The following is a 14890-nucleotide window of genomic DNA, read 5'->3' on the forward strand; positions in this document are numbered from 1 at the left end:
CTTACTATCTTAAGACAATTCTTGGTGCCAGGACTGTGGTTGCTTTCACACCTAAGGGACCCGGGTCTCCATACCTGCCATAAATAGTTAATAGCAGTGTAAAATTTTGGTAGTTAACTGAGACTCAGTAATATTCTGAGTCTCTGTTTCTCATTTACAAAATGATGCCTACCTCACAAGTTTATATTGAGAATTAAGAAAGATGCAAAATGCCTAGAGTGGGTTAGTTCTTTCCTGTTCTTGGATCTCAGGTCAGCAAAAGGGATTTTATAAGCAGTGTTCGTTAGAACATCTCATGCTTGGGCGATCAGAATAATCCAATGGCTGATTGCCAGGTATCACTCTGATTTTTAGATACTCTCTCTGTTCTCAACCCTCTGGTTTATCTAACAGCTAACACATATGGATATCATTGATGTGATGTTTGTCTTTAATCCCTCACAGTATCAAACTTAGTGTGGGGCTGGTGATGGCAGCTGTAGGTCTTTGCTCTGTGGGGTAAACTTATGACAGTTAATTCAATAATTCATTCTATGGGCTAGGTGCAGTGGCTCATGCCTGTAATCTTTTTTCTTTGCTTTTTGTTGTTATTGTTGTTGTTGAGACAGAGTCCCACCCTATCCCCTGAACAGAGTGCGATGGTGTCATAGCTCACTGTCTCAGCTTCTGGAAGCCGCTGGGATTAGAGATGCACCCTGCAGCACCCAGCTGAGTTTTTCTTTTTAGAGACAGAGTCTCACTTTATCGCCCTCGGTAGAGTGCTGTGGTGTCACAGCTCACAGAAACCTCCAGCTCTTGGGCTTAGGTGATTCTCTTGCCTTAGCCTCCTGAGTAGCTGGGACTACAGGCACCCACCACAATGCCCGGCTATTTTTTTGTTGCGGTTTGGCTGGGGCCAAGTTTGAACCCACCACCCTCGGTATATGGGGCTAGCGCCCTACACACTGAGCCACAGGTGCCGCTGGTTTTTCATTTTTTTATGAGTTGTGGGGTCTCACTCCCTCAGGCAAGTCTGGAGCTCCTGAGCTCAAGCAGAGTTCCACGCCCAGCTCATGCCTGTAATCATCTTTTTTTTTTTTTTTGAGACAGAGTCTCAAGCTGTCACCCTAGATAGAGTGTTGTGGTGTCACAGCTCACAGCAACCTCAAACTCTTGAGCTTAAGTGATTCTCTTGCCTCAGCCTCCCAAGTAGCCGGGACTACAGGCACATGCCACAACACCCAGCTATTTTTTTGTTGTTGTTGTTGCAGCTGTCGTTGTTTTAACTGGCGTGGGCTGGTTCGAACCTGCCAGCCCTGGTGTATGTGGCTGGTGCCCTACCCACTGAGCTATAGGCACCACCTCATGCCTGTAATCTTAACACTCTGGGAGGCTGAGGAGGGAGGATCACTTGAGCTCAAGACTTTGAGACCAGCCTGAGCAAGAATGAGACTCTGTCTACTAAAAATAGAAAAATTAGCCAGGTGTTGTGGCAGGTGTCTGTAGTCCCAGCTACTTGAGAGGCTGAGGCATGAAGATTGCTTGGGCCAAGGAATTTGAGGTTGCTGTGAGTTAGGTGAAGGCCATGGCACTCTGGCCCAGACGACAGAGCAAAACTCTATCCCAAAACAAAAACAAAAAATTCTACGAACAAGACTTCCTTAAGAAATATATACTTGTGATAAACAGGGTTACTAAGGATAGTGTTAGGTCAATTTCTTCACTTCCTTATAGTAAGCCTGTGATCACAAAGGCCTGGTGGCTGCCCTGAAAGAGTTAAAGTGTTAAATTTTTATACATTTTTATAGATGTGTCAAATAGTCTTAGCTGTCTCTACTGGAAACATAGCTACTTATTATCATTTTGTTAGTGAAACTCCTAGGGAGAAGCAAATGGAAGTCTGAGGCCACAAATTATGTATGGGGCCTGGCTGGGAACATAAGTAATGCCATAAAAGGCTTCCCAGGGCTGAAAGGCTTGGGAAAATAGGAGAAACAGATGTTCTTTTCTGGGGGGGTCTAGAGGTTGGATTTGAACAAGGAATAGAGGAAGTCGAGAAGACAGAATTTTCTGGAGGAAGTGAAAGGGAAAAAATGATATAGCTAGGCAATCAGGCCAGCTGTTTTCCAGTCACTCGTTCTCCCATAGGCGTGACGGGACTAACCAGCCTCCTTGTGGGTGGACTCCAACAGCAACTGAGAGCTGACAAGAAAGCACATTTCCTTAACTGGAGGAAGGGGGAAAGGGAAGATATGTTGAAAGACCTGTTGCCATTTATACTAGATCACTGAAGAGGAAGCTTTGGGTTTTTCTTTTCTCCATTAGTATAAAGACATTGTAAATGTCAACCCACTTGAATTGCACTTCCTTGTCCAACACTGCAGTGAAGGTGTTTCTGGTCTCTGACGATTTCCTCTATCTAATGAACACTTCATTGTCCCTTTTACTTGATCCCTGGGTAGCATTAGGCCACTTGATCCTTCTTGAACATCCTTTGGGCTCCCTTGACATCCCACTCTGGTGTCTCTCCTCACTGGATGCATCTCCTTGATTGGACATGTGATTGGTGGAGATCTCCAGGGCTGGGCTCTGGGCACTGTTAACTCTTTCTAGGTGACTTTATTTGTTTCTATAGTACTAAAGCAAAGCCCTATGTATGATGTTGATGAGTTCTCATTTTCAACTACAGTCTATCCTTCTAAGCTTCAGATTCACATATCCAACTTCCTATATCTACAGGTTATCAGCTAACACATCTAAAATGACTTCTCCCCTATCAAGCCTGTTTGATCCACCCCACTGATGTTATCACCACCTACACCTTCCAGTAACTTGAGTCATTCTTCATTTTGGGGGGGGGGGCAGTGTCTCACTCTGTTGCCCAGGCTGGAGTGCCACAGTGTTAGCCTATCTTAAAGCAACCTCAAAAATTCCTGGGTTCAAGTGACTCTTCTGCCTCTGCCTCCCAAATAGCTGAGACTACAGGCACCCACAACATCACTCAGCTAATTTTTCTATTTTAGTAGAGACAGGGTCCCACTTTGTTCAAGCTGGTCTTGAACCCATATGAGTTCAAGGGATCCTGCCACTTGAGCATTCCAGAGTGCTAGGATTATAAGCGGATGCCACTGAACCTGGCCGTGACCTTTTCTTGTTTGTTTTTTTGAGACAAGAGTCTCACTTTGTCACCCTAGGTAGAGTGCCATGGCGTCTTAGCTCACAGCAACCTCTAGCTCCTGGGCTCAAGCAATTCTATTGCCTCAGTCTCCCAAGCAGCAGGGACTATAGGTGCCCACAATGCTCAGCTATTTCTAGACGAGGTCTTGCCCTGGCTCAGGGTGGTCTTGAACCTGTGAGCTCAAGCAATCTACCTGCCCCAGAGTGCTCGGATTACAGGGCTGAACCACCGGCTCCAGCACCCCCATAACCTGTTTAACTTGGTCTTGCTCTTTTCCAACCCCTTCTCCACATAATAATGGCTCCCAAGCTCCTACTAGTGCCTAAAGCCTTGTGGTGATCTCTTACTCCCTTTGCTCACTACACTATAGAATATTAGCCTTCTCTCCATACAGGCTTTGCATCTGTTGTTCTGCTTGAAAGTTTTCCTCCTACTCTTAGCACAGGCCATTTTCTTTCCATCTTTTGGGTCTCTGCTGAAAAATTAACTTCCCAACATTCTAGTGGTTTCTTTTCTAGCATTTTTGTACTATTTTAATCAAATCTGTATTTTTTCATTTATGTATGTTGTTATTCCTACGCAGAAAGTTCCTTGAGGGCAAGGGCTGTGTGTTTTGCTCCCCATTACATCTTTATTACTTGGCACATAGTGAGGCTTGAGCCTGGGGATAAGGAACGGCGCCACATGAGGAGAGGCACAAACTTATCACCGAGGAACTGTGCACTACGCAGCAATACTAATTTCTATGTATTGTACAACATAATCCTATCTCCTGGCTTTATTCCCATTAATTTACTAATTATTTTTCTTTACTTATTTAAGCTGAATCCTTAGTCATTAGTAATGATTGCTGGTCTGAAAGATAAGACACTTGAGTTGCCCAAATACATCCAATATAGAGTCGTACTTTCCTAACAAGCCTAGCTAATCCAATGTTTTCCTAACAATTCTACCAACATTTGAGTCCTTATTATAAGTGTTCAACATACTACTAGGAGCACAGAAAAAGCTACCAAACATTACATGTAGCAATGTGACATGTAATGTGACAAAAAACTAATCTCTGTCAATAAATACTAAGTGTCCTAAATATGAGAATATGAGGGCAACTTTTTGAAATCTGAATTGCACTAATTAAAATAATATGCATCAGCCTGATCTTTAAAAAAATTGACACAAAAAACTAATACTGAAAAGTTTTTGTTTTTATTTCCAAGATCAAATATTACAACAGGACATTTACATGTATTTATAAAAAAATGCAGCAGTTGAATTTATAGATCAGAGGTTTCCTTGAGTTTGGTCCCTCTCTCAGCACAGTGAGCTGATGTCTTCAAGACTTATTGTCCCAACTCCCCTCCCTCCCCCGCCCCACTGTCCCTCCCACCCTCCCCTATTCAAGTTGCAGTATTAATATAAAGCAACTGGGTACAACACAGCAAGAATATTCACAATTTGGTACAGCCAAAACCAGAGGACCACCAACTGGAAGATCCTCATTTTAGAAAGTATTAATATTTACCTATAGACTATATGTATCTATAGATATATCACACCCAGTTATCTAAGATTTCCCTGGTTTTAGAGCAAGTGGAAGTTCCACTGAGTCTTAGTAAGCAGTTACAGCTCTGCTTTACCTAATGGCATGTTTTTCTCCTCCTACAAGTTTAATTTTCTACCACCTCCATGTGTCTTCAAATTTAAGGCTTTCCCTAGCACCTTTATTATCACTTACTAAATATACAGGAGGGTCTCTAATGTGTCTTGAACAAAAAAATTTAGTAGATGGTCCAGCTGCCCCTTGCTCACAGGTCTCAAAGACATCTTCCCACTTTTGAGAAGAGCTACAGAAACAGTATCTCCTAGCACCATGGGGTTAAAGGCCTAGAAATCTGAGAACTCTATATGCATTTTAGGGAGCACTTGCCAGAAACACTACAATAGGAGCACTGCCTCTATTATCTCCTTGGATACAATAACAAAGTTACATTACAGATTGAATTTAAGAGCCTGTCCTGCATTAAGAATGCAAGTCTCAGTAAGACCCCCCACTTTTTCCAGAGTAAGCTGAGTACACAAACATCCCAGGGAATCTCTAAATACTGTTAGGAACTGCTTGAGAAAACATTTTAAAGCAAATACCCCAAGTTGACTTCACTCAAGTCCCTAACCCACCCTCATCCCTATCCCCAAACAAATTTCATTCCTTGATTAACCTCTCTGAATAAAATGGGAAGTGAGGTTTCAAAAATGACATGAAAAATGTTTAAAAACACAATTAATGCCAGACTCAGACATCCCAGATGATTCAAAATGCATTGTTCAAATTGAACTCATACAAAGCATGCAGACAGCCTACAAACACTCCTGAGAATTTCCATGGAAAGATCAGTACCTATTGGAAAAAGAACTTTGTTTAAAACAGAAGAAAAAAAGACACCAGATGCTTAGAATTTGTTACCAAATGGAAAACTGTTCTGAAAAACAAACAAAAGTTCAGAGGAGTGAAGAAAATTCTATCTAACAGATTCATACTAAAGTTTGGATGGAAGTCCCTCAAAGACCAAGTATCATGTTCACTCCAACTGATTCTCATTTCTCTGCATCTACTGACTAGAAGATTACTTCACAGCTTTATTATTTCCCAGCAAATGTTTTAAATAGACTTTCCAAACTGAAGGGACAAGTCCCCAAATGTGTAAGATGAACAGCCTCTACTACAAGCTTGCTACTCATTAACTGAGAAGTGGAGGTCATATACTATGTTTGCTCTCATTAGTAGGTAAAAGGGAATTTTCTAGTGGCCATGGTCACTCCATGTGAGGCCTAACTTACAGGGCATTAAGTTACCAAAAAGTTATGTTAAAAGCATATAATTAGTGTCATAAATCTATTTATATTTTGAATCATACCATTTATTGATATTTTCCATTATTAAGAACATATAAGCTTTGAGAAAAGCATACTATAAAATCATTTTGTTGAAAAAAGTAAGGTGTCCAACTGAGTATCAACAGCCTAATATCATCAACTTGAAGTGGATCCTGGTGACATGCACTTTAAAGCCAGCTACCTTGATACAGGAAAAAAGGCAGAATGGCAGGGAATGGTTCCAGATCAAGAATCTCTCCCTTAAATCAATTAAGATTCCCATACTAAGTCTATAAAAAAAGCAAACAAAAAAAGACTTCAATGAAGGGAGAATTCAATTCCAGGTCAGAATGGTAAGAAATGTTTTCCATTTTATTTTATTTACCACATTTAACAAAGTTAGATTAGTAACTTCTTTTGATGGACATAAAATACTACTTTGCTTGATTATTCTTCCCAACCCAAGAGACCTTATAAGGGATAGAAAACCTTAGGGCATTTTGATCTTTATATAAGAAATACCATTAAACAATAAAAACTTGCTGTTTGTTGCCACAGAATTAAGTACAAGGTAACTTCTCGTATTTATAGATTAATATGTGATCATTTTGGGGCAAAATACTACCATTGGTATTTGCATCTCTAATCCTATAAGTAAATCTGGTTATCCTTTGAAAATACCTCCTCATTACAGAAATGCTACATTATGTTTAATGATTTATATTGGATTTACCCAACTTTACTTTGAAATCACATGGCAGAGAAAAAGCCTATACCAAAACTCATGTTCATGAGAATGGCTGAGCTTTTAAGCAATATAATAGCAATCAGTAAGCCAAAAAAAGTGAGAGGATGTCAAAGAGCCAGCCATTCTCTAAGTTGGAATAAGAGAACTCTCCTTAACTAGAGAGCTTAATGAAAAGGATGTTTGCCTCAAATTCTTCCCTTAAATATTAATATATAAAAAAGAAAAATACTACATAGTAACACTTAGAAATGGAATTTCAACATAGCCAATTACATTAAAAACCATAACTATTTTGAGAGAATGAATGTTAAAGTACAGAAAATGAAGTAGAAGAGAGGGAAGGATTAAAAGATTTTATGTTAAGGGTCTTATCACATCCAATAATCCAACCACTTAAGTTTACTTCATGCGAAACTACCAAGGCCATCATAATCTCTATTATAATAAAAAAAATACTGAATTCTAAATTGTCTCTCTAGAAAGAATGACACGTGAGTCAAAAACCAAAATAACCTTCATTGAAATGCCAAATCTCTATATAATAGGAGAAATAAATGTTAGTATGGTATTCTGTTCATTATTTGCAGTTCTGAAAAACATTCTTGCCACTATTCTAAAAATGTGTACTATGCAACACTAAGTTTCATGGCAAGACAATAACTGAAATGATAAGCAAGGCTAATCAACGAAGCTGAATATTCATAGCGCACAGCTGTCTTTACATAGCCTATTCATCAAGACTTGTCTTATCTGAAGATGGGTTGAGTTCTTTCTACCCTCATAACTTTGAGTTTTAGTGTTACGAAAGATACTACTATTCATCAACCTGCACCCCATGATTAGTGATGGTCAAGAAAGGTGTGTGGGGAGGGAGAATGTGGGGGTGAAGAATGACAAAATGAAGATACACTCTACAGGATAAGAAATATTTTTAAAATTCAACAATGGGCTGGGTGTGGGGACTATAATCCCAGCTACTTGAGAGGTGGAGGTGGGTAGATCACTTGAGGCCAGCAATTCCGTAGAACAACATAGTGAAATGCCCATCTCTAAAATATAAAAAAATTAAAAGTCAGACTAATAGGATCTTAAAAAAATCATTTCTGCCAAAACCAAGTGTGAAGGCTACAATTTATACAAATTAATTCCCCAACAATTAATTACTCAGGCATTAAAGTACTTCAAGCACATGGGTAAAATACAATTTAACTCCAGTGTCAGTGACATATTTGGGTCTCATACACATTTTAGTCATACTCATAGGCACACAGCATTAAGTTTAAAAATTACACTGAATTAAAAGATCATTACTGCATCTATAACTGTTATACTCTCCTTTTTGGAGATTTCAGTAATCACAGTGAGGTTAGATCAAATGATTGGTCAAATTATACCTGCATATAGGGAAAAAAAGCAAAGAAACTAATTAACAAGTTCACTTTTAATTAGCCTAGGAATATTATTCAATAAAGGGAAAAGAGTAGAAACGTAAAATTTGGGGGGAGAAAAGGACTTCAGAGATGATATAATTCAGACATCGACAACCCATAGAGCTTTCTATAGAAAGCCTTTGGAGCTTCTGCAAGGGGTCTCTGATCCCATGTATACATTTACATTTTCTTTATGGAGTTAATTATATTAATAGTTAGCCCCACAATTCCCTACTCATGCCAGTTTTTAAAATTACAAGTCCTTTCACTTGAGGAGGCTCAAATCTATGAATTTAGTACAATCACTCATTTTTCAGATGAGGACCCCAAGACTCAGAGAAAGAAAGACAATTGCCAAGGCAACAGTTAATTAGCAGAGCTGTTACCCAAGTACACTTATACCTACATATAGTGCCCTTTTTTGCGTGTCACATGTAATATGCTATATATTTAATTTGTACCTGGATAGAGAAATTAAATCTTTCTTTCATTTTTCAGTTGCTACTGGCTCCCTCTGGTATTTCTCCTAAGTGTACAAGTGATATCTCTGTTAGCTAAGAATCTTTAGTCCTAGGGATCAGTAATCCTTTCCTACTTGGATACTGATTATGCCTTACTGACAAACTTCATGCCCTAAATCTAAAAGTTACAAAAGTTGGAGCTAAAGAACATATATTAGTCAAAAGAAAATTTGAGCTACTGTGTTGGCCACTTCTCATAGTCTTATGTCTTTGTGAAGACTTTCCTAACTAAAACTTACACTATTCTTTCCCTTTTCTAAATTTCTATTGTAATTATAGTACCTCAGAAAGGTAAACACTTACATGTTCTCCAATTATCTCATCTGTAGTGTGTCTGCCTAAATGGATAAAATAAACAGGAATTGGATCTTGGATTTCAAAATATTTTCAGCTTTGATTAAGGACTCAATAAATAATTGTTGATATACAGAGTTGAGAAAGTAGAATTTTATAAAAGATTTTAAAATATATACACACAGGGTTTAATAATCTGGTATGGATGGATGCAGAAAAGATAATCATATCTTTTCTGAAAAATGGTTAAAGATAAAATTCTTTTATCCTTTCCATTTATTCCTGGCAAATAATGCCACACAGCTGTTTTCCTTTCACATTTTCATCAGTGCATCATTTTTAAAAGCAATTAATAATCAGCCTCTCAAAATAATGGCATAAATAAGAATTTACAGGCATAGTGCAAATCCCACAAGCTTTATCTCAACTACTCCCCTTAGATTTAAGGAAACAAAACTAAACGATAATTTACAAAGCAAAACAATGAGAAGACAATCGTTTAGGTAAATTGACACCCCTGTTGTAGAAGAACATAATATGGAAATTAAAATAGCATGGATTCTGTGCTCCAATTCTAATTTGCCATTTACTAACTGTGACATCCTGAACAAATTCTCTACACTTGTTTTCTTCCTATCTATAAAATGGGGGAAATATACATTTTGTAGGGTTTTTAGGAAAATTACAGAGAAAATGCAGAATACTCAGTACATGCCAGTTACTCAAAATTAGTTCCCTGTTCTTCCTTCATTTGGCACTGTTCTCTTATCTTCTCCATTCTTCCTAAATCAAATTCAAAAAAAGCATGCCTCTCACTTTCTCCCCACCAGTTTTCATCCTGTCTCCCTGTATTTTTCTCACCCCCTTCTATCTTGTTCTTTTCCTCCCCATTGTTTCAACTCTTTCCCAAGATGTTACCAACACCTATAATGGTATTTTTAACTAACCTTACTGATGTAATCTATTCAATAAAACCTCTCCCCAGAAGAACAAAGGAACTTGCAGAAGAGATAAAGCAAACCAGAAGACATGTAGTGCATAAGTGAGTTAGGTTCTTGAGGAAGGCAACACTCCTTATTTACTCTACCCATGTACCATCCATAATTCCTCCCATGGGCCTCTGTATCAACCGCAAGATAATTACATTCCTACCTCAAATTAAAATGAAATCCTCTACCTCTTGTACTCTAAACATCCCAGTTGTATCTAAGTTGGATGAACATATCATGCTGTCTCTTACTTAAATCACTTTATATGCATTTAATTATCTCACAGTAACCCAAGTTGAAAAAGTCACTTTGGTTTCTCATAAATGAATATGCAAGTGCAGAGAGAATCAAAAAGAACTATATTCTCTCATTAATGAACATGTTGTCTCAGGTTCTCTGAGTATGTTTTATCAAAGGAAGCTAGTAGGCAAGAGAATGAAACAAAGACCTATAGGAAAAATTCTTGACTTCACATTTTTTATCAATTGGGCTTTAGCTGTGACTTTGCTGGGAGTGGAGATAGATGCCATCAGAGCACAAAGATGAGCATACTCTTAATTCTTACCCTGTGCCTCCCTTAATTTTTAAATTTCTGATCTTGTCCACTACCAACAAATTGTTTACCCTCCAGTGCACCTTTGATAGTATATAGCTCTAGTCTTCACAAACAGCAAGTATATTATCTAAGTTCAGAGATACAATTGAGGAATTAACATAAAAACCATGTTTCCTCAATAAATTAGAAACTGCTAGTGAAGCTCCAGAGCCTATGAAAAGACACCAAAGTGGCATTACTCAGTCACCAATCTAAAGAGAGAACTTTGACTCAAGGTATAAATGAAACTGTAATTATATAAATATATTTATAAATATTTATACAATTATATACTTATACATAAGCACTTACACAAACTTAGAAAAAAATGTAAGAACATTAATTCAAAAGGACTCATTGAAGAATAAACAGATATTCCATGATTTCTTTGAGGAGATAAATAACTCATTCCTTAGGGAGGGTTCCTCAAAATCCAACTGTTAGAAACCATATTCTGTAATTGTGTACTAGCAACACACAGTATCTTTTCTCCCCCATACTCCCCTAATTGCCAAGAGAGTGCTCTTAAAGTAAATGGGAACATAAAGGTCTCTGTGCAATAGCAATTTATGTTCCTCAAGTAGAAGACTCAATCTAAATCCCCAATTGACAAAATAGGTACATTCCACATTATGATATTACAACAAGTTCTGATTTTGCCACCAGAATCATTACTACCCCTTCAGAGGACTCTATTTTAAACTCAAAATTAAGAATTGAGCATACAGTAAAAATTATATATAAACTATATTATATAGATTCAAGATGGCCTCTTCTAAATAACACTGAAAAAAGCTTTGTCTAACTACAATTTGAATGTGGCTTTTATTGGCAGAAAAAACTTACAACATCTGAAGATTACTGGTAATCTCCATCACCCTTATTTATGTTTGCTTATGAATTGAGTTTAAAGATCTTCCACTTAGAGAGACTTTCAGTTTTGATAACCATTTGAAAGAAAACAGCATGAGGAATTATGCTCATTCAGTCATCAGAGCCTTTTAGAGACTATTCCAACCAGTGGTAAAAAATGAATCATTATTTCTAACCAAAGGAACGCGGTTAGCCACTCTCAGCTGCATGTTTTCTTTTCTCCTAGAGGCATACCTAGTATGCCTTAAAGAACATAGGATAATCAATAACTGTAGTGGTTACAATTATAAGCCATTATTGTGCATGATTACTGATCAGCTGCCTATAGATCACCGTGGACCCAGACAATGCAGCGGTTAATGGAACTAATATGCTGTGCTGGCAAAAACAGCAAGCATCTTCCTATTTTAGTCACCAAAACATGCTCGCTGAATGTCCACAGGACCAGCAGGATCAACATAGGAGAGTAATAATGAAGTAAACTGTGTTAGGCCGGGATACTGAAAGCTACCCAATGCTACACACCCACATTTAACACTCATTCTGCCAATAACACATATCATGGAAATAATTCTTACAGCTACGTAGATGGAAATCCTTTGAAAAAATTTTTAAATATGATGATCGATAATAAGGGATGCTCTTCCCATATAAATAAAAGCCTAGATATTTCATTACGTGATATTTCCTACATGAAGAACAAAACAAAATAAGAGAATTTCTTCTCCTTACTAAAAATGGAGGCTTACAAAAAAGGGAGTTTGTTCTTATTCTGAATCTAGTCATTCCTTTGCAAAGGAGTCTGGGGAGTAACTAACATTTGATCCCAAAAAAGTGCCGTGCAAGAGACCACTTACTGGAACACACATTTCCTGCTGCTAGTACTAGGAGAGGTCTTATCCTTTCACTTTCATTTGGTCACCAGATTAGGTAAGAAAGAAAGAAGTTGGGAGGTGAGGAAAGAAAATAGTAAAGAGAAAAAAGGGGGGAGAAAGGGACTGATTATAAGAGAGAACAAGAAATAAAAGAGAAGGCAGGTGACTTGCTTGCCCAACTTTGGCTCTATGGTCCTATGAGCCAAAATGCATACTTAGTGATATGGTATCTCACAGGAAAAGGGAAAGAGGGGTAAGCTGAGCGAGGTCAGGCCATGGTGTTAATTTCGTTCCTGTACAAAGACAGTCTCTTGAGGACAAAGGCCTGCCTCTTGTAACGTAATATCATAGTCCAGATGAGATAGTTTCCTTCGAGGGAAGTTGGTGAGAAGTTCAAAACGTTCATTTGGATAGCCTTTAGACTGGACGTGCTTCACCAAAGCCTATGATAAATAAGAGAAAGACAAATCTGTTAGATGGAAACAAATGAAAAGAGTATATTAATGAATTATACATGTAACTTTCTTCTATGATAAGATATTAAGTGTTAAGTTATTCCTTCACATAACCAAAGTTTACCCTTGTGGAAGGGGAAATGTAACTATTTTCATGGGGAGATGATAAATATGTATACAATAACTAGTCCCAGTAAGTGCCACTGAAATATATAGGGTTATTAATGTATCCCCAATAAACCCATTCAGTTTATAAAATTACTATTTTCATTTTTAAAAATTTTATCAGTTTTCCCTCCATCCATTCATCAGGGACGATATCTTTCATTCTACCTATGACCAATCTTGCCAGCTACACACCAAATCCCGTCTTGCATTCTCAGAAATCATACCAGTACAGAACAGTCAGTACAGAAATCACACCAGTACAGTCCCTCCTTTTACAGGTTTCTCCAACAACTCCTTCCCTATACATGTTTTTCATCAGACTTACATATGTTCAGTCCCTCCAGTTACCTTTCCCCTTCTACTATATGTACTCTTCCCTCTAGCTTCACAACCAAACTTCTCAAAACAAAGTGGTCTATTCTTGCTCTTTCCACTGTCTCATCTCCATTCCTTTCCAAACACTAGACCAGGGAGACAATCTGATTACTAGCACCAGTGACCAGACACTACTTACATTATAGTAACACAGTTGCAAGAATCAGTTTAAATTACCTCCAGTCCCACAGAATGGCCAGGTGTGCCTGACCCAATGCAGATTCATTTATAGCTAAGCTGATCTCCTCAGTGTCATTCTCTTTCTCAGTAGTTGAAAAACAGAGAAACCCCAATAGCTGTGAATTTCAGATGAATAGGCCCTCAGCATCACCATGTTAGACAATGTACAAGCTGAGGAGTAAAGAAAAGCCACCAGTATACACGAAGGAGAATGGTATGAAGCAAAGAATCACAAGGAAAAGTCTACAGATCCCACAGAAAAACAGCCTTGGTTCATAATCACTTCGCAGTTTCAGCTACTAGGAAACCTAAGAACCCACTATACTCTTCAAATAACCCTAACCCCTCCTCTTTCAGCAATAATATTTTCAGTTAGGTTTCTATTCAATGCGGGCATGGAAGGAAATGAGATATGATGGCAATAGCAATTTGGGAAGGAAATAAACTAATAAGAATTAAGATTTACAGCTGGGCACAATGGCTCATGCTTGCAATCCTAGCACTCTGGGAGGCTAAGGTGGGAGGCTTGAGCTCAGGAGTTCCAGATCACCCTGAGCAAGAGTAAAACCCTGTCCCTACTAAAGAATCAGCTGGGTGTGGTGGCATACTCCTGTAGTGGTCTCTCCCAACTATTTGAGAGGCTGAGGCAGGAGAACTGCTTAGACCCAGGAGTATGAGGTTGCTATGAGCTAGGCTGACACCATGGCACTCTACCCTGGAGAACAGAGTGAGACTCTTCTCAAAAAAAAAAAAAAAAAAAAATTTGAAAGAGTTTGGAAGAAGTTGATTCCAGCCCTCATGGATAACACTGAGGAAGTTAAGTATAGATATGATGGAAAGAACAAGAAAACCAGAATTAGAAGTAGAGCCTGAAGATAGGACTGAATTGCTATGATCTCATAGTGCAACTTGAACAAGCCAGGCACAATTCGTGCACAGCCTGTAGTCCCAGCTCCAGGTGAGGTGGAAGGGGATCCCTTGAACCCAGAAGTTTAAGTCTACCCTGGGCAACAAAGCAAGACCCCATTTACTTTATTTTATTGGAGACAGGGTCTGGCTCTGTTGTTCAGGGCACAGTGCAGTGGTATGATCACAAGACATCTTGACTTCAAACTCCTGGGCTCAAATGGTCCTCCTGCCTCAGTCTCTGGAGTAGTAGGCATGTGGCACCATGGCTGGCTAAGTTTTCCATTTTTAGCAGAGACAGCGACCTCAAGTTTCAAGCATTCGTCCTCCCTCAGCCTCCCAAAATGCTATGTATGAACCACTATGCCCAGCCAAGACTCCATTTCTTTTCTTTCTTTTTTTTTTTTTTTTGAGACAGGCCTCAAGCTATCCCCCTGGGTAGCGTGCCATGGC

At 38.5% G+C, this 14890-nt stretch overlaps 1 protein-coding gene across 1 annotated transcript in view; it reads right to left on the minus strand.

The window, feature by feature from the left end:
- Positions 1-7742: 7742 nt before the first annotated feature.
- The window catches only part of UBXN7 (UBX domain protein 7), a 65167-nt gene continuing 58019 nt past the window's right edge, over positions 7743-14890 (minus strand). Inside the window, exon 11 of the mRNA XM_003792667.3 lies at positions 7743-12796. Within this exon, the coding sequence (XP_003792715.1) occupies positions 12635-12796 (162 nt within the window). The 3' untranslated portion in view covers positions 7743-12634. The remainder of the gene's footprint in view (positions 12797-14890) is intronic.

This window comes from Otolemur garnettii, unplaced genomic scaffold (assembly GCF_000181295.1).
Source record: "Otolemur garnettii isolate 467f Iridium unplaced genomic scaffold, OtoGar3 scaffold00060, whole genome shotgun sequence".
In the NCBI taxonomy this organism is placed as follows: Eukaryota; Metazoa; Chordata; class Mammalia; order Primates; family Galagidae; genus Otolemur; species Otolemur garnettii.